The sequence below is a fragment of the Chanodichthys erythropterus genome, chromosome 24 (genome assembly GCF_024489055.1).
Source record: "Chanodichthys erythropterus isolate Z2021 chromosome 24, ASM2448905v1, whole genome shotgun sequence".
NCBI lineage: Eukaryota > Metazoa > Chordata > Actinopteri > Cypriniformes > Xenocyprididae > Chanodichthys > Chanodichthys erythropterus.
Genome location: NC_090244.1, coordinates 31,128,795 through 31,150,137, shown reverse-complemented (window position 1 = coordinate 31,150,137; position 21,343 = coordinate 31,128,795). Strand labels below are relative to the sequence as shown.

Genomic DNA, 21,343 nt, shown 5'->3' with positions numbered 1-21,343 from the left:
ATATTTAATGATGCCCCAAAATAGGCAGTTAAAAAAATTAATAAAAAAAAATCTATGGAGTATTTTGAGCTGAAACTTCTCAGACACATTCAGTGGACACCTTAGACTTATATTACATCTTTTAAAAAGACGTTCTACGGCACCTTTAACTATATCATATGAAATATAAAACAAAAACCCATTCGGGGCATTTTTATCCTCATATCTTGAATTTCGGCACATTCTAACTACATTCTAACAGGCTTCATCACACAGTGAGTCGCTGTCTTACATCATCTTACATCACTATGCAACTGCATGCCATGTAAGATGGTGTTCAGGTCTGGGACGGGGCAGGATGCACTAAATGCGTTAATATCAGTGTGTTATTTTTTCCATAATTAACCGCACCAAATTAACACGTTAAATCAACAGCCCTAGTGAAAACATTATCAGAATGTGGCAAAAACTATGCACATGTCCACCCTGCCATGTACCATGTCCACCCTGTCATAGAAGGCTTGATTACAGGGTGGACAATGATAGGGTGGACATTTTTGGCAAAATTTAGCATTTAATGGACACATGGTGTAACTTCAGTTAGCAAAGTAATTCATTGTTGAAGCTGACAGTGTACTGTTTAAAATATATATTTTGAATTTCTGAAAAGTTTTTATATTAATTAATATTTCTCTATGACAGGGTGGACATGCTAAGCTTGACAACATCCAACTACAAACACAGTATGATGAAAATAAGGAAAATAAGTGTAGATTCTCAGTGTACTTGCAGCAGATGTGTTAATCTCCATTGAAAGAAGACCAAATGGGGGTGATGATGTCACTGACTACATCAGGTGGATTCTTAAATGACAGGGTGGACAGCAATTTCAGGGACACGTTCAAAATGCTTAATATTATTATAAAACTAGAATATAAATTATCAAAATGACTTGTTTTATCAAATATCTTGTTGAGGACAATAAGAACATTCAAAAAGTTTTTGAATTTTATGTCATTTATTCACTTTTTACACTCACTGAAGTTAGCTGAGCAGTGTCTGGGACATGCCAAAACCGCATACATCCAGTCAAAGAAAATTGTATAAAATAAGAAAAACACATTTCAAGAGACTTATCATTATTCTTGTGAGTAAATGTTTGGCCGTTCATAATAAAACCTCATTATTTTGCATTATATTCATGACGACTGAGTGATTCTGATGAGGACACCACAGGCACTTTATAGTGATACTGACCCAATTATTGTGGAGAACGGCAGTAATGTATTTTGCTTTTTAGAAATGCATGCTTCGTTTTCAAGCATATAGCTTCAGTTCTGGCAGACACGTCAGTCAAGCTCGCGTCAGCTGACATTCAGCTGATCTATGCCATCCAATAGGGATACATTTCAAATTAGACCGCATCTTTCAAATACACCTTCCAGCATTCATATGCTGCTTGATCGCCGTGCTGCGCTCGTTATAATGAAGAAGGATATCAAGAGAAGATCAAGCATCCGCGTCACAGCCGGCTATTTCACTCTCCTTCATCTCTGAATGTTTTCAGAAGCAAGCTAAGTTCCTTTTAATGTTCTTTGTTTTAAAGCTATCAGGTTATTGGCAACATACTGTTGCTAAGGCTATCATGTTGCTTAGGCTTCTTGTCATTCTCAGAAAAAAAAATGTTTGTACTAAGCTTTTGCGATCGTACTGGCAATGTGCGTTACTTACCTGTTGTCATTGGCAACTTGCTCGATCGCTGCACGCGCTGGTCGGGTCACTTTAGTTTTTGTATAGCAACATGCTATACATGCTGGTTGGCTCGCCTTTGTATAACGCTATATGTGCATCGCTGATTCAAGCAACTTTAGAGACAGGAAAACAACGATTCATGGTGTAAATGGATTATTCTGCTGTGGCACAGCACATAGTAAACATGCTCGTTCTAAAAGTCAAGTTGTTATTGAAACAATTTGTTCTTAAAGTCCCCCTGCCCTGCTGAAAAATCCAGCTTAAACCAGCCTAAGCTGGTTGGCTGGTCTTAGCTGGTTTAAGATGGAAGTAAATGGTTTTAGCTGGTCTCCCAGCCTGGGTTAGCTGGTGTTCAGATGGTTGAATCTGGTCTCCCAGCCTGCCTTAGCTGGTCAAGCTGGTCTTCCATATACATTACTCCCCTCCTATTCCACAACACACAAGATAACTTTTGTTCCTTAACAAGCATTTGCAGCATATCATATACTTCTTATACTTGAATCTCCTGGTGTAAGTATACTATCTATACAAACTTCTGGTTGAGGTGGCAGTTTCCTATACTTATTTCACAGCTTATGCTGCTTGCTTTTCCATTCTGTCTATTGAGGCTGCCTCGTGCACCAACGCAGTCTTCTCCACACCACGGCCTAACGTAGCCCTCTTTCACGGTCTATGTGGCCTTTCTCGTACCTCGGCCTATCATGGTAGTATACACAGCCTACGCAGCATTCCTCACAACACTTTAGGCAACGGCCTAATGATTCCCTATGTTTAATGATTTTAACACCTTATGTCAATGTCTGCATATTTCAATAATATCTATTTTCTTTGCCTAAACATTTTAGAAACTTCATCCAAGGAATACTCCACTGGTGGGTATCTATTTTCTCTCTCAGTTCTTTTGGGGTAGACTCCCCCCTTGCCTTCATCTTCAGGCAGGAACTGCAAGTATCTGCTACCCTTTGGATTTGGACTATGGATGGGGCCTACACTAAAGAACTTTATCATTTCATCTTTATGGTACTTCTTTGCATATTAACTGTTAAATAAATCGGTAACACTTTAGCATAGGGAACACATATATACTAATAACTATGACTTTTCCCTCAATAAACTCCTAATTAACTGCTTATTAATAGTTAGTAAGGTTGTTGTTAAGTTTAGGTATTGGGTAGGATTAAGAATGTAGAATAAGGTCATGCAGAATGAGGCATTAATATGTGCTTAATAATTATTAATTAATAGCCAATATTCTAGTAATATGCATGCTAATAAGCAACTAGTTAAAAGACCCTAAAATAAAGTGTTACCAAACATTCAAATATGTCCACTGAGAAACAATGTAAGACGATACATTTGATACAGTAGTTGTTAACAAAATACAGCTGTTCATTTTTTGTTCATAGCTTTTGATGTTAATATTGTAGTAGTAAATGTTGAAATTAACATTAATAAAGATTAATACATGCTGAAGAAGTGAGCACTATTACTTACTAATTCATTAATCAGAGTTTCTTGTTAGTTAATAGTAGTTACTAGAGGGTTAATAATGCATTACTCATTTGTTCCTGTGTTGTTATTCATTAATGACTGAACAGTAAACGTATTTTCTCACAAATAATAAAACATCAAACTAACCATCTAGCATAATATTTCTTCTGTAGATTTCCGAACCTCAAGGGCATGGGCTATACTATATGGTCCGTGAGACTGAAGATAATAAATACACTTATAAAGGAAATCAAGCCATCAGCGATGACTACAGCGACACCGGATACGATCGCGGACACCTGTACCCGAACAGCTTCCAGTGTGGTGAAGGCCGAACGGCAACAAATACATTGACCAACACAGCACCTATGGACGCGTGTTTCAGACGTAACAAATGGGGAAAGTGGGAGAAAAATTTGAGGAGTTTTTTAAGAGACATGCTTAAAAGTGACGGTGGTGCTGCTACAACCTTCATTGTCACAGGTACAGTACCCAATGCGGATCTACGGATACCACAAAGAGAAGTCTCTGACGACCCTGAAAGAGTGACGGTGCCCTCTCACATCTGGACGGCTGTCTGTTATAAACACTCAGATGACACAAAGTCTTTCTCTTTCGGCTATATAGGGGAAAACAAGCCGGAAGGTGACATAACCCTGATGAGTGTCTCAGACCTGAACAGACAAATAAAAAATCTCTATCGTCAGCCTTCAGAAATTAACATTTTTGTGGATGATTGTTTTGGTGACAATAATAATAAATTAGAGAAGGTTAAGGCTGAATTTCAGACATTAATCAATCTACCAGTGAACCAAGGAGTCCAAATAATCTCAGCCATACAAAACACATATCTCGCAGTAAAGAGCACCATCGGCAGTGACAGCATACCTAAAAAGAAATTCAAGGGTGAGATGACATTAAAATTAGCCTTTGACAGCATGAGCACTTACCACAATGTAGCAGAGGATCTGAAGGTTTCTGTTGGAAGTGCTTGTCTTATAACTCTAGTAAGGGACGTATCAGGGGTGTCAGATGCTGTCGAATGCCTGCTGGTCCCAGAGAAGCAGAAGACTGCAGCTGATGGATCACGGTGCTTGAGCGTCTCAGAATCTAGTGACGGCTGTCAGTGCAACACAGCAGGAGGAGAAATTAAGCCCTGCTGCTCCACTCCCTGCCTGTTCCAGGACAAACTCCATTCCTACAGGTGTTACTCAGGCCAGACGCTGATCAAGTGCTCACCCCGGTACTCCCTCATCACGTATACAGGAGAGAGATGCAAGGATCATCACCCATGTGCCACATACGGTCAGGACTACTACTGGTGTAGTACCATCGCTGGCAGCTGGGGCTACTGCAGCCCTCCGCTGTGGACGAGTAAAGCTATAAACGGGAAGTACTGCCGCAACAGCCACGCCTGTGCCACATATGGTTCTGGATATATGTGGTGCTACACGGATAAACAAGGCAATTATGACTACTGCTGTACTTCTGATGACTGCTACTCCGCTCAGAATGGCCAAACCTGCCGGTCTAATCACAAGTGTGGCTACCATGATAAAAATTACCTGTGGTGCTACACAGATTATGACGACAACTGGGATTACTGTTGCAAATCGTGTCAGTGATAATTGGTTTACAATGTGTGGTATGATTATGACTAAAGCAGAACTTGGCAAATTTGATTGAGATTGTACTATGAGCTCTTACTAACTACAAACTATTTAACATTAAAAAAATGTGCTTCTAAAATTAAAAGCAGCTTAAAATATATTTTTTCCCTGAGTATATGTATGCAAAAACAAAAAGCTCAATAAAAACATCTATGCATCTATAATGTGTTCTCATATTTTTACACTCCTCAGCAGATGACATTCATCCCAGGGAATGTTAATTCAAGTTCACATTGTGCAGATATTTGTGTTGTGCTTTCCACAAAACCTGTAGATTCAGAGCAGCTGTAGGAATTTGTATTGAAACAGAAACTGTACACTGTCTGTAATGTCTTTAAAGGCCCTTTTAGGCTTGTAACTAATTATAATTTTGATGGTCAATTAATCTATCAATTATTTTTATGATTATCAATTAATCTAGCAGTTATATGTATGATTACTCTATTATTTTCTGATAAGTTGATAATCCTTGCCAATAACTAATAAGCATAACTTCTGACTTTAAACTTTCAAAGATTCATTCAAACATTTTGTCATTAAATAATTTTACTTGTAAAAAAACCCAACACTTTACGGTATAAGGGTACATGAATTATCATGAATTCATGCATTATTACAGAGCATCCAGGAAAGTGTTCACAGCGCTTCACTTTTTCCACATTTTATGTTACAGCCTTATTCCAAAATGGATTAAATTCATTATTTATCTCAAAATTCAACAAACAATACCCCATAATGACAACATGAAATAAGTTTGTTTGAAATCTTTGCAAATTTATTCAAAATAAAACAAAACAAAAAAATCACGTACATATTCACAGCCTTTGCTTAATACTTTGTTGAAGCACCTTTGGCATCAGTTACAGCCTCAAGTCAGTACTTTTTAATTTAGTATTTAGTATTTTAGTTAATAAAATTCATTCAATCACCATGAGTTTTGTGATATTATTGGCCATAAATACGACACATTGACTGCTTGTCACAGACACGTCAGGTTCCACCTCACTTCCTTACCCACGCAAGCAATCACCAGCCTACTAATCACTGCCACCTGCTAATCATCACCACAGTCATCAACCACAGGATATATACCACACACTCACACACACACATTGTCCGTTCTCATTTGTGATACAACCTGTTGTACGCTTACCTTCAAGGACTCCAAAGTGATACTTACCTGTCTCCATTATCTCCTTCGTCTCCATCGTCTCCTGGTTTCCTCGTGTGCTTACCTTCCTGTGTGTGAGTGTGTTCATCTGCCAGCTCCAGCGTCTTCTCCCAAAATCACCTGCATCAAAGAACAAGGGCAGTATTAACTCTCATTCTCATTCAAGATCATCGTATTCACCAGTCTACTCACCTGTTTCTCTGCTGATCATATCAATAAACTGCATCATTGCTTTTATCTCTGCCTCCGGTGTCTCTGTCATAACAGAGGACCGGACCTTAACAACCATCGATCAGCATGAGCCATCACGACCCGTTCCAAGAGCTCGTGGACGCACTCCGACGAGCTCTCACTCCACAACCACCGTCACCGTCACCTGTATCCACCGCCGCGGCTGCTTCCGCATCCACCACCACCGCTGCTTCTCCTGTGTTCACCGCCAGTCCCATGGCCAAACCGGCGCCCTTCTCAGGATCGGCGGAGGACTGCAGTGGATTCCTCCTTCAGTGTGAGTTGGTCCTGGAGATGCAGCCGCACTTATATTCTACCGACACGGCGAGGATAGCGTTCGTGATTTCCCAACTGAAAGGCAAGGCTCTTCAATGGGCGGATTCCCTCTGGGCTCAGAAAGGACCTGTTGTAAAATCCTATGCTGCTTTCGTTTCTCACTCCAGAGAAGTTTTTGGAAGACCCCTAACTGATTCATCAACTGGTGAGAAATTGTATAATTTAAAACAAGGAAACAACACAGTTAACGATTATGCCTTGCAGTTCCAAACACTCGCCGCAAACAGCGGATGGAACGAACAAGCCCTCATCACAACCTTCCGACAAGGTCTGGAACCCAACGTGCGGCTGCATCTCGCTGCATACGAGGACTCCATAGGACTTGAACATTTCATCCAGCTCACCATCAGAGTGGGTTCTCGTATGCAGTCTCCTTGAGCACCAGGGCCAGCCACTAGCCGGCACGCTCCTCCGTCGGTCCGAGCCCGTCAGCTCTCCAGAACCAGCCACCGAACCCATGCAGTTGGATAACTCTCATTTGTCACCCACAGAAAGACAAAGGCGGCTGACCCTGAATCTGTGCTTATATTGTGGATCACCTGGGCATGTCATCTCTACATGCCCAACCCGTCCTCCTCGACCCGTGGTGAGTGCCATCATTCCCTCTATCCAGAACATGAAACCACTCACTACAATCGTAAACCTTACTGCTGCTGATGTTTCCATTCCAGTGGTGGCACTCCTCGATTCAGGGTCAGCAGGAAACTTCATCTCCGGCGCCCTCTGTCGACACTTCGGGCTCAAGACCTCGCCGTCTCCGACTCACTATCAGATCAACTCCATCACGGGCAAACCCCTGAGTCGTAAGACGGTTCGCCGTGTCGCTGGACCACTTCAACTACAAGTGGGTATCTTCCATCACAAACTCATCCATCTGCTGGTTCTGGAGGAGTCCACCGCTGACGTGGTTCTAGGGCGCCCGTGGCTGGAACTCCATAATCCCACCATCTCCTGGCGCACGGGCGAAGTCCTGAAGTGGGGCGACCACTGTTTCTCCAGCTGTTTTCCAGACCTTCCTGTTCCAAGGTCTCCTCCCTCCAAGAACCTCTCCATCAATGCTACCTCCATCGAGAGCCCTGTAGAAAAACGCTCCGTCGACATACCTCCCGACTACGCCCCTTCAGTGACGTCTTCTGCCCGCAACGCGCCTCCAAGCTTCCTCCACACCGGCCATGGGACTGCGCCATTGATCTGTTACCGGGTGAGCCAGTGCCTAGGGGACGCATCTACCCCCTATCTGTGCCGGAGGAGAAGGCCATGGAGGAATACATCAAAGAGGCCCTTAACCAAGGATACATCCGCCCGTCTACTTCCCCTGCTGCTTCAAGCTTCTTCTTCGTGGCCAAGAAGGAAGGAGGCTTGCGGCCCTGCATCGATTATCGGTCACTAAAGAAGATCACAGTTAAATTCCGGTACCCACTTCCCCTCGTCCCAGCGGCCCTGGAACATCTCCGCGGTGCTACTATGTTCACCAAGCTGGAACTCCGCAGCGCGTATAACCTCATTATTCCGGATACGCGAGGGGGACGAGTAGAAGACCGCCTTCGTCACGCTCACCGGTCACTACGAATACCTCGTGATGCCGTATGGCCTGGTCAACGCCCCCTCCGTATTCCAGGATTTCATCCATGAGGTGCTCCGGGAGTTTCTCCACAAGTTCGTGCTGGTATATATCGATGACATCCTTATTTACTCCCGGAGCTTGGCCGAACATCGCCACCACGTTGCGGAGGTCCTCCAACGCTTACGGCAATACCATCTGTTCCTGAAAGCAGAGAAGTGCTCTTTCCACCAGCCCTCTGTCCACTTCCTTGGATATGTCATCGATCACAGTGGCATCCGGATGGACGAGGGGAAGGTATCTGCCATCCAAAACTGGCCAGCTCCAAGCACCGTAAAAGAACTCCAACGATTCCTTGGTTTCTCCAATTTCTACCGTCGATTCATCAAGAACTACAGTACTATCGTCAGCCCACTCACCAACCTCCTCCGTAAACAGCCCAAGTCTCTGTCCTGGTCCCAACCTGCCACAGAAGCGTTTGAAACCCTCAAGAAAGCCTTCACCACCGCTCCCCTCCTCGTCCACCCCAACCCGGACCTACCATTCGTCGTGGAGGTGGACGCCTCCACCACAGGAGTGGGAGCGGTCCCATCGCAGCAGCAGGGGAATCCAAGTAGGCTCCATCCATGCGCCTTCTTCTCCCGCAAGCTCAACCCGGCAGAGGTGAACTATGACATCGGGGACCGTGAACTCCTGGCTGTGAAACTCGCCCTTGAGGAATGGAGGCATTGGTTGGAGGGGGCCAATCATCCTTTTCAAGTTCTCACCGACCACAAGAACCTTGAATCCCTGAAGGCTGCCAAACGACTCAGCCCTCGCCAAGCCCGCTGGGCGATGTTCTTCTCAAGATTCCATTTCACCATCTCATACCGACCTGGCTCCAAGAACCTGAAAGCAGATGCTCTCTCTCGTCTCCACGCTCCAGAAGAAAAGAACGAAGAACCCGAAACCATCCTGCCTGAATCCATTTTCGCCAGCCCCATTAAATGGTCAGAAGAGACCTTACCCTCCTCCAATGCCTCCTCACGCACTCCGCCGGGTTGTCCCCAGGGCTTGCGCTACATCACCAGGACACGACGCACTCCACTTCTGCACTCCGTTCACACTTCACTTGGCACTGGTCACCCAGGGGTCAATGAAACCCTCTCGCTGCTCAAACAGCGCTTCTGGTGGCCAAACATGGCCAACGATGTCAGGAGGTGCGTGCAGGGCTGCAGGGAGTGCGCCATCTCCAAGAGCCCACGCCATCTTCCCACCGGCAAGCTCCATCCTCTGCCCATTCCTGAGAGACTCTGGTCACACCTGGGAGTAGATTTTGTCTCGGATGTCCCCGAGTCTGATGGTAACACCTGCATTCTGGTTGTCGTAGACCGCTTCTCTAAAGCCTGCCGCCTTATTCCCCTGGAGGGTCTGCCAACTGCTATGACCACAGCAGAGTTAATGTTCAACCATGTCTTCCGTCACTACGGAATCCCCGAAGACAGTCTCAGACAGAGGACCACAATTCATCTCGCGGGTCTGGAAGGCCTTCTTCTCCCTCCTGGGTGTGACCGTCAGTCTGTCGTCTGGATACCATCCTCAGTCGAACGGGCAGACGGAACGGAAGATCCAGGAGATTGGCCGCTTCCTGCGTACCTTCTGTCATGGCCACCAGGACTCCTGGAACCAGTACCTGGGCTGGGCCGAGTATGCCCAGAACTCCCTCCGTCAAGCTACAACAGGATTAACACCTTTCCAATGGGTGCTCGGCTTCCAGCCCCCACTGTTCCCCTGGGACGGGGAACCCTCCAACGTTCCGGCTGTCGACCACTGGTTCCGGGAGAGCGAGAGGGTATGGGACTCAGCTCAACACCAGCTGCAGAGAGCCCTGCGCAGGCGCAAGACGACAGCCGACCTTCGGCGCTCCCACGCTCCAAACTACCAACCGGGGCAGAAGGTCTGGCTGTCCACCAGAGACATCAAGATGTGCCTGCCCTGCAAGAAGCTGAGTCCCCGCTTCATTGGCCTGTTCACCATCCTGCAACAGATCAACCCTGTCACTTACCGGTTACAACTCCCAGCACAATACAAGAGAATTCACCCAACTTTCCATGTTTCACTATTAAAACCTCACCACCCTTCTGTTCTTCCTCCCACAGAACCTGACGTGGCAGCCGTCGAGCCCCCTCTTCCACTCATCCTGGATGATGGAACAGCCTACGTTGTACGTGAGATTCTGGACTCCTGGCGCCGTGGTGGTCTTTTAGAGTATCTGGTGGACTGGGAGGGCTACGGTCCCGAAGAACGCTCATGGGTCCCCAAGAATGATATCCTTGATCCTGCTCTGTTACAGACCTTCCACACCAATCACCCAGACAGACCTGCCCCACGACCTCGAGGACGACCACCACGACGTCGGGGTCCACGGCCCTCTGGAGCGGGCCGTGGGAGGGGGGGTACTGTCACAGACACGTCAGGTTCCACCTCACTTCCTTACCCACGCACGCAATCACCAGCCTACTAATCACCGCCACCTGCTCATCATCACCGCAGTCATCAACCACAGGATATATACCACACACTCACACACACACATTGTCCGGTCTCGTTTGTGATACAACCTGTTGTACGCTTACCTTCAAGGACTCCAAAGTGATACTTACCTGTCTCCATTATCTCCTTCGTCTCCATCCTCTCCTGGTTTCCTCGTGTGCTTACCTTCCTGTGTGTGAGTGTGTTCGTCTGCCAGCTCCAACGTCTTCTCCCAAAATCACCTGCATCAAAGAACAAGGACAGTATTAACTCTCATTCTCATTCAAGATCATCGTATTCACCAGTCTACTCACCTGTTTCTCTGCTGATCATATCAATAAACTGCATCATTGCTTTTATCTCTGCCTCCGGTGTCTCTGTCATAACACTGCTGTAACACTGAGGCTGTTTGTAGTTGTGGTGGGGCCTATTTGGGGAAAAAATCCTGGCTGTTTTTTACTCCTGATATCGGCGGATGGCCGCAGAGGAGATCGCTGAATCAGCTTGCTTGCTAAACATCGTCAGATCCACTGCGAGGCTCGTTTGACAAGAAGTGAGTGGAGTGTTTTCAGTCTTCTTCGGGCAGCGAGACAATCTGCACTGAAGGAGATTCTGATCTGATGCTGTGTGACTGATATAGGCAGTCAGCCCCGCCCCTTTTGACAGACTGAAACGCTATTTGTCTGCACTTGCACAGACGTGAACCAATCAGGCTTCAGGATTCTGAGAAAACAGGAGTTTTCCCCTTAAAGGGTTAGTTCACCCAAAAATGAAAATAATATCATTAATTACTCACCCTCATGCCGTTCCACACCCGTAAGACCTTCGTTCATCTTCAGAACGCAAATTAAGATATTTTTGATGAAATCTGATGGCTCAGTGAGGCCTGCATAGCCAGCAATGACATTTCCTCTCTTAAGATCCATTAATGTACTAAAAACATATTTAAATCAGTTCATGTGAGTACAGTGGTTCAATATTAATATTATAAAGTGACGAGAATATTTTTGGTGCGCCAAAAAAAACAAATACAATAAAATACTGACTTTTCAACAATATCTAGTGATGGGCGATTTCAAAACAATGCTTCAGGAAGCTTTGGAGCGTTATGAATCAGCGTATTGAATCATGATTCGGATCACCAAAGTCACGTGATTTCAGCCGTTGGCAGTTTGACACGCAATCTGAATCATGATTCAATACGCTGATTCATTACGCTCCGAAGCTTCCTGAAGCAGTGTTTTGAAATCGCCCATCATTAAATAAGCAGTGGTGTAATGTAACGAAGTAATAATACTCCGTTACAGTACTTAAGTATTTTTTGAGAGAATCTGTACTTTACTTGAGTCTTTATATTTCTGTCAACTTTTACTTTTACTCCATTACATTTGCTAAATAAAATGTATACTTTTACTCCGATACATTTTCTCAAAGCATTTTCGTTACTTACTACAAAATAAAGTCGGAAGAACACAGACTGCAAGCAAGTGCTTGCACAACCGCGGTTGATTTCATTATACGGGTTGCATCCGTTGCTGGAGCGGCTGAGAAGAGTGCGCTGTCATTATACAGTATGAGAGCGGCCTCTAGAGGCGAAATAAAAACTATTACTGATGCCTCGTATAGTTTTTTTGACACGTGACATGAGGCTGCGCGCTGCACAGAGCGGGACACTTCAAAAACGGATTTAAAACTAACAACAAAACGGTATGTTATACAGTGTACACTACAGTACATGTTTTCATATCATTATAAAGTAATTAGTTAGATGCTGCATTAGTGGAGAACAGTAGTATGTTCTCCGTCGAGGCTAGCATTGTTTTAACCGCTTGAGGTACTACTAATGTGACAAAAATACCAACTGTTTAATGTCACTATTGTTACCATTCATTTGCATTAGTTTATATCCATTTGTTCGCTGTTATGCATTCGTTATCCAGCGAAGTTGCATATTTAAACTGTATCATCATCATGCAGCGACAGAAACATTTATCAGAAATGTATTCGATTTGTTCTTTTTATTGGCACTTTGTGTGTAAAGATGGTAAGTTTTAAGCATGGCTGTTATGAAATGGTAACACTTTACAATAAGAGTCCATTTGTAAATTAAAGGTTTATAAAAGTATTGTTCATTGTTAATTTCGACATTTACATTTTTACATTTTAAAGTTGTCTCTTACATTAGTTATAATGCACTATGAATTAACATGAACGATCAATGTATAATTAATATATTAGTATTTTTTATATTTAAAATTTATAATAAACATTTTGCCATTTTTTAATTCAAAGAAACAAAATGTAAGAAAGATTTAAAACTGAGCACAATCTTGCTGCTCAAACTGTGTATAGAACAATTTTTTATATTTTTTTGCTCCTTTTGTATTTTACATTTACTTGTACTTTTACTTTCAATACTTAAGTACGTTTAATATATAAAAAAAAAATACTTTTCGTACTTAAGTACAAAAAATATCACATACTTTAAAACTTTTACTCAAGTAACATTCTAAACAGTGACTTTGACTTCTACCAAAGTCATTTTCTGGTAAGATAACTATACTTTTACTCAAGTATGGTTTTCGAGTACTTTATACACCACTGTAAATAAGTCTTTATTTTGTTTTGTTTTTTTGGCACACCAAAAATATTCTCATGGCTTTATAATATTAATATTGAACCACTGTACTCACATGAACTGATTTAAAAATGTTTTTAGTACCTTTATGCATCTTGAGAGAGGAAATGTCATTGCTTCCAATGCAGGCCTCACGGAGCCATCGGATTTCATCAAAAAATATCATAATTTGTGTTCTGAACAGTGGAACGACATGAGGGTAAGTAATAAATGACATAATTTTCATTTTTGGGTGAACTAACCCTTTAAGCATCAGCATATCTGAAGCAATGCGAGTGAACCCTATCGAAAGGGAAAGAGAGAAAAAGTAAACGGTAAAATTATTTCAACGATATATTTTACAGTAAAATAGATATATCATCTTGTTATTATATATATATATATATATATATATATATATATATATATATATATATATATAAATAACAAGATGTATACAAGATACAATAACAAGATATATATATATATATATATATATATATATATATATATATATATATATATATATATATATTATGGTAAATTATAAGATAGGCTATTAAATCTACATCTAAAATCTGTGATTTCTGGCTGCATGTCGAGAATATTCTTCCCTGGCGGCTCTTTTATGCCTCCCATATGCATTGCCCCCAATGAAATATTCAAATAATGTAATTGATAAAAACAGTCTTAAAATCTGGACCCAATTTTTGTGGCATTTTGGCTTTCATAATACTCCCCTGTTATCCCCAATCCATTATAACCTGTTGCTTCACCCCTCCATCTTGGACAGTGCTTGCGCCTCCTGGAGGGACCGTAGGTTGGTTTCTATTGCTGACCTTTACATCGATGGTGTTTTTGCCTCTTTTGAACAGTTGACTGCTCAGTTTAATATTTCCAAAAAACATTTTTTCAGATATTTACAAATTTGAGATTTTGTACGAAAAAAAAAAAAAAAAAAAAACTTTCCAAATGCGCCTCTCCCTTCAGATTTGGACACCATTCTGAGTGTGGATTCTTGTACTAAAGGGTCAATTTGTAAGTTAGTGAATATAATTATTCATTTGCAATTTTCCTCTGATAATTTACGCTTTGTCTGGTCCCAGGACATCAGTACTGATATTAACGAGGAGACATGAGGGCAGTCCTGAACAGGGTTTACTCCTCATCTCTCTGCGCACGTCACAGGCTCATACAGTGCAAGGTGCTTCATAGAGTCCACTGGTCTGAGACCAGGTTAGCACACATTAACCTGTCTATTGACTCGGAGAGTGACAGGTGTCATTCGGGTTCAGCCACTTTAATTCACATGTTCTGGTCCTGCCCTGTCTTCCTTTTGGAGGCAATTTTTTGTCTCATTTCAGCCATTACCTCTGCAGATATTCTACTTTGTCCAGTCATTTCAGTTATTTGGGGTTCTCCTGCCTGGCCATTCTTTGCCTTCTCACATTTCAGATTTTGTAGCCTTTCTGACTCTTTTAACTAGGCGTTTAATTCTATTGAATTGGAAAAGCCCTCACCCTTACACTCACTGGATAAGAGATGTTCTTTGTTTGATGAAACTAGAGAAAATGAGGTACTCCCTTCACCGACCTAGCACCATCTTCATCAAGCTTTGGCAACCCCTTTGTGAACATATCACAACTCTCCAGCTTGACCTGCTCTTTGTGTTTGATCCCCTTTCCCCACATCTATCACCAGTCTGGTGAAAACATGCTTACAGTGTATCACACAAACATCTGGAAAGAAATGACATGAATACAGTGTTGTTACAGATCCCTTGTTCCCCTGGACTCCATATCCCATGATCCTCCTGTTCTCCACACCTGCACTCACTTCCCTCGTCATCTCCCTATCATCACTCATCACCTGCACCTGGACTTGATTATCCTCACTGCCTTTATATTGCACTCACTCCTTTCACTCCTCGTCGTTTCTCTGTTGTGTTAATGTGTATGTTGGTGTTCCATGCCTTTGTTCATTAAATATATCTTGTATTGTTCAGTTCAGTTCAGTTCAATTTATTTATATAGCACATTTAAAAACAACCATGGTTGACCAAAGTGCTTAACAATGTCCAGAAAATAAAAAATAAAGAGTCACACACAAATAAGACAAATACAATAAAAAACATCACAATGTCACAGCTCAGCTCAATATAAAAGCCAAGGAATACAAATGTGTCTTAAGTAATGACTTAAAAATTCCAACAGTCTGAGCAGTTCTTATGTGTACAGGTAAACTATTCCACAAATTAGGTGCCACCACTGAAAAAGCTCGGTCACCTTTATTTTTTAACCTAGTTCTTGGAACATTTAGGAGCACCTGATTGGATGACCTCAATGCTTTAACAGGAGCATGGACATGTAAAAGCTCTGATAAATACTCAGGCGCCAACCCATTTAAAATCTTAAAGGTCCCCTTGAACATGTTTTTAAAAGATGTAATATAAGTCTAAGGTGTCTCCTGAATGTGTCTGTGAAGTTTCAGCTCAAAATACCCCATAGTTTTTTTTTTTAATTAATTTTTTAACTACCTATTTTGGGGCATCATTAACAATGCACTGATTTTCACTGACGCCGCCCCTTTAAGAGCGAGCGTGTTCCCTGCCACATGAGTTGTTGACTATATTACAGCGCATTTACAAAGTTCACACAGCTAATATAACCCTCAAATGGATCTTTACAAGATGTTCGTCATGCATGCTGCATGCATGCTTCGAATTATGTGAGTAAAGTACATATTTGGATGTCAAAGTTTTATTTTGAGTGAGTTTGAGGCAGTGTTCCGTGGCTAACGGCTAATGCTACACTGTTGGAGAGATTTATAAAGAATGAAGTTGTGTTTATGAATTATACAGACTGCAAGTGTTTAAAAATGAAAATAGCGACGCTCTTGTCTCCGTGAATACAGTAATAAACGGTGTAACTTTAACCAACAGTAGCCTACATTAGCAACATGCTAACGAAACATTTAGAAAGTCAATTTACAAATATAACTAAAAATATCATGATATCATGGATCATGTCAGTTATTATTGCTCCATCTGTCATTTTTCGCTGTTGTTCTTGCTTACCTAGTCTGATGATTCATCTGTGCAGATCCAGACGTTACTGGCTTTTCCTTGTGTAATGCATTTGAACACTGGCATTATGCAAATATTGGGGTGGAGCCCCCGACTGTTACGTAACAGTCGGTGTTATGTTGAAATCCGAGTGTTTTCCGGAAGTCTTTTAAACAAATGAGATTTATAAAAGAAGGAGGAAACAATGGAGTTTGAGACTCACTGTATGTCTTTTCCATGTACTGAACTCTTGTTATTTAACTATGCCGAGGTAAATTCAATTTTTGAATCAAGGGCACCTTTAAAAACAAATAATAAAATCTTGAAATCAATCCTGAAGCGGACAGGAAGCCAGTGTAGTGAAGCTAGGACAGGGGTAATGTGCTCATACTTTTTTGTCCCAGTCAAAAGCCGAGCTGCTGCATTTTGGACTAACTGTAAGCGTTGAAGAGATGACTTATCCAGACCAGCATATAAAGAGTTACAATAGTCTAGTCTAGATGTTATAAAAGCATGAATTACACTTTCAAACTCCTTGCGTGGCAGGTAGGGCTTGACTTTAGCCAACAGTCTAAGTTGAAAGAAACTGGCTTTTACAACAGAACTAATCTGTTTTTCAAATTTAAAAGCACTGTCAAAAATCACACAGAGATTCTTGGTAAATGGACGAACATATAAACCTAAATTACCAAGTGCATCTACACAAGCACTTAAATCCCCCGGACGACCAAACACAACAATCTCAGTCTTATTTTCATTAAGACAAAGAAAGTTATGATCCAACCATACTTTTAAATCTCTCAGGCAATTAAATAATGACAAAAATGAAGCTGTGTCATTAGTTTTGACAGGCAAATAAATCTGAACATCATCTGCATAACAGTGGAAGGTGATATTGTGCTTTCTAAAAATATACCCCAAGGGCAGCATATACAAAGAAAACAACATAGGGCCCAACACTGAACCTTGAGGGACACCACAAAAAAGAGGGGCAGCAGATGACGAAAATTCACCAAGGTGAACAGAAAAACTTCTGTCAGTTAAATATGATTGAAACCATTTAAGGGCTATGCCCTTAATGCCGACACACTGTTCAAGTCTAGATAAAAGAATAGAATGGTTGACCGTATCAAAGGCCGCAGTCAAATCCAAAAGGACTAAAACAGCAGAGTTACCAGAGTCCACAGTTAAAAGAAGATCATTAGAAACTCTTAAAAGAGCAGTTTCTGTGCTGTGACGGGGCTTAAAACCAGACTGAAAAATTTCATTAATTCTAAATTCATCGATAAATGACTGAAGTTGATTAAAAACAACTCTCTCCAAGACTTTCGATAAAAAAGGGAGTTTAGATATAGGTCTAAAATTAGACAAAATGGAAGGATCCAAGTTATTCTTTTTTAGTAGTGGTTGCACCACGGCATGTTTAAAAACAGCTGGTACACACCCTGAGCTGAGAGATATATTGACCAAAGATACAATGCTTGGCCCAACAGTGTCAAAGACATCTTTAACCAAACGTGCAGGAATACTGTCAAGGGGGCAGTTTGTAAGACGTAGCTGTTTAACTATGTCAAAAAGATAGGATAATGTAACCAGCTCAAACTGCTGAAAGACAGCTGGGCAAAAGGAAAAATCAGGGGAGTTACTAATAACTGTAAAGGGTGGAAAACTGAGACCAGCAATTTTGTCCACAAAATGCTTCAAAAAGTTTTCACATAATATTAAAGATGGCACAATACAATCTGAATCACGTGGGCTAACAAGAGAATTAAATACATTAAAAAGAACCTGAGGCCGCTGGCTGTTACTGGCTACAAGGTCAGAAAAAAATTTAGTTTTAGCCGATTTAACTGCTCTCTGGTATTTACATAATGCGTCCTGCATCATTTCGAACGAGATTTTAAGTTTATCTCTTTTCCACTTTCTCTCAGCTACTCTGCAGGCACGTCTGAGAGAGCGGGTAATGTCATTTAACCAGGGTTCTGTCCGAACTTTAGGACGTTTTTTCCTCAAAGGAGCAAGAGAGTCTAAAATCTCAGTACAAGTAGAGTTAAATAAGACCGTGAATTCTTCTACACTGAGATTACAGTCATCAAGATTGTACAACAATGAGTCTTTAAAAACACTAGAAAACTGTGAAGCAGTTAAATGGTTAATTGCTCACACACTGGGTTGCTCAGAACCACACGTTGAAATCGAATTGGGAACAACCAGAGTAAATAAAACAGGCAGGTGGTCTGAAATGCATGTGTCACATATTTCACTGATAGTAATACATAAACCATACGATAACACAAGGTCCAAAGTATGCCCTTTTTCATGGGTCGGACCAGTGACTGACTGCGTTAGATTAAATGAATCAATTAGACAGAGAAAATCTTTAACCAGAGGTTTGGATTCACAGCACACATGTATGTTAAAATCACCAATAATTAAAAAACGATCATATTTCAATGCAATCCCCGCCACAAATTCTGCAAAATCCTGGATAAAATTCTTATTATACTTTGGAGGTCGATATACCACCGCACATAACACAGTCGTGGGAAAACTGGTCTCAAAAAGCTGCAATTCAAAACTGTTGCAGGCGTCCACCGCTATCTCCCGACAGTGAAAAACTGATTTAAATACAGTAGCCAGTCCTCCACCTTTACCGGTGGTCCGAGGCGAGCTTAGAAAGTCACAGCGGGGAGGAAGAAGTTCGGAGAAAGAAATTAATTCACCAGCATTAAGCCAGGTTTCTGTCAAAAACATGAAATCCAGCTCACGTGAAGTGAAAAAAATCATTCAGCAAAAAAGTCTTATTAGCTAGTGATCTAGCATTTATCAGAGCCAAACGAAGGGTGTAATCCTCTCTGGTCGACGGCACCGCACGGTTCAGCGGGCGAAAGTTCAAAGAATCCACACCACTTCTGCGGACCTGGACCCGAACTCGCAGAGGAGGAGAAAACACAGGTGACAGGTCGGCCTCGGAAGTCACCGTCGGGAAGACAGGACGGAGCCACCTCACTCTCATTTCCAGCGAACACCGAGCAGCAGGAACGTAAGGTCCATCATGACGTGCCGTCACAGATGTGGACACCAGGTAAGCCTTGAATCTGACAAGGACACCTCCACGCTTCCCCCGTCGTCTCCAACGCTTCTTGCGAGGAATAACATATGGTGATCCGCGTAAAAATGCCGGTATATCTGCCAGGAAGGGTGGAAGGCCCGTAGTCTGGTGGTTTCCCGACACATATCTTCCAGACATGGTATCTATATTAGTTCTAATATTAAAAAGTGTTTGGCGATCATAGACGAGCAAGGCAGAGACATCTCGACAACATATACAAATAAACAAAGCAATAGCAAATAACAAACTGAGAAGACAACGCGGAGACAGAGACAGACGGCATGCCATAGACACCAGCGCCATCTTGAACCCTCTTGTTGTGGAAATCCGTATTTGCCTCATCCTTCTACCAGCTACCGTAACAGAAGAACCGACCCATACCGACTGGATTTCCACAAGAAAGGAAAGAAAATGGAGACTTTCCCCAGCTCCTTGGCTCCTGCTTCTCCCATGCCTCTAAGCTCCTTTACAGCCGGCGATCGTCTCATCGGGCTCCTACAGGTGGGTCGTTCGCTGGAGAGGTATGTGGAGGAGTTCGTTGAGCTTGCTTTTTTGTCTGACTGGCCTGAAGCATGTTTGATCTCCCTGTTTCTGGATGGATTGGATGACGACACTATCCGTTTTGATGAACCTGATTATTGTTTCTCCTTAAGTGAAACTATCAATTTAATTTTGTGGTTAAATGGCTCCAAATTCTTCGTGGATACGGTTCAGGATCAGTGTATGTCTCCAGGTCATCCAGAAACACGGTTGGCCGGGCCAGTCAGTCAACCTCCGTCGTCCTCCGCATACCCCTCCAGCGAACTTCCTGCCTGTTCCACGCTGGACCCACACTCCTCCGCTTGGTCCAGGAAGCGGAGGAGGAGGAAAAGAGCTACTCCAGCCCCCTCCGAGAAGTCTCCAGCCTCTTACGAGCTGCCAAGAGATGCGGTATTCACTGAGCCAAGTTCTCCAGTCTCAGCCGCCGAGCCCGTATCTCCAGTCTCAGCCGCCCAGCCCGTATCTCCAGTCTCAGCCGCCGAGCCCGTATCTCCAGTCTCAGCCGCCGAGCCCGTATCTCCAGTCTCAGCCGCCGAGCCCGTATCTCCAGTCTCAGCCGCCGAGGAATCCGCTCCAGCCGCCACCGAGCCAGCCGTTCCAGCCGCTGCCGAGCCAGCCGCTCCTATTATGAACTTTATTATAGAAGTATCCAGCCTAAAGACTGTTTCCCCTCCCTGCCTCCCTCTCCCGTCTCCTCCCACTTATGTCCACACTGCACCTCCTCTAGCCACTTCGCCCAGTACTCCACCTCGGCCCTCTGTCCCATTACCTCCACCTTGGCTCCAACCTCCCTCGTCTCCACCATGGCCCATCAGTCCACCAGCTTCACCAGTCTCCATCCTTCCTCCGGTCAAACATTGGTCGTCCATCAGCCTGCCCTCACCTCAGGACTGCACTCCTCCGTCTTCCCTCCGTCCCTCTGTTCGTTTGGCTTCTGCACTCCCTCCTGTTCTCCCTGTGTCGTCTGTCGTCCTGGCTCCGCTGTGGCCTTCTGGAACCCTGCCTTCGCCTCAGTCGGTGGAGCCGCCGATGTCACCATGGTCCGACGGTCCTTCGGCATCGCCTGGACTCCATGCCTTTTCGGCAGGCTTCGGCCCCTGACCCTCCATGGCTGCCTTCGGCCCCTGACCCTCCATGGCTGCCTTCGGCCCCTGACCCTCCATGGCCGCCTTCGGCCCCTGACCCTCCATGGCCGCCTTCGGCTCTTGACCTGCCATGGCTGCCTTCGGCTCCTGACCCGCCATGGCTTTTGAGCCCGCCCTGGAGACCTCCACTCCAGTCTGCTCTTCCCCCTGCTCCGGCTTGAGG

At 43.3% G+C, this 21,343-nt stretch overlaps 1 protein-coding gene across 1 annotated transcript; it reads left to right on the top strand.

Moving 5' to 3' along the window:
- The first annotated feature begins 2,706 nt into the window (after window positions 1–2,706).
- LOC137014848 (uncharacterized) lies at window positions 2,707–4,847 on the top strand. The gene is made up of 2 exons (XM_067379353.1): window positions 2,707–2,751; window positions 3,396–4,847. The coding sequence occupies exons 1-2, from the start codon at window positions 2,707–2,709 to the stop codon at window positions 4,845–4,847; spliced, it is 1,497 nt and encodes a 498-aa protein (XP_067235454.1).
- Window positions 4,848–21,343: the final 16,496 nt, after the last annotated feature.

Bases quoted from the DNA above. Each gene is read 5' to 3' on its own strand.
- LOC137014848 (XM_067379353.1), top strand. From the start codon at position 2,707: ATGGATGGGGCCTACACTAAAGAACTTTATCATTTCATCTTTATG. The intron at 2,752-3,395 runs GTACTTCTTTGC...TTTCTTCTGTAG, and splicing joins TTTATCATTTCATCTTTATG to ATTTCCGAACCTCAAGGGCA.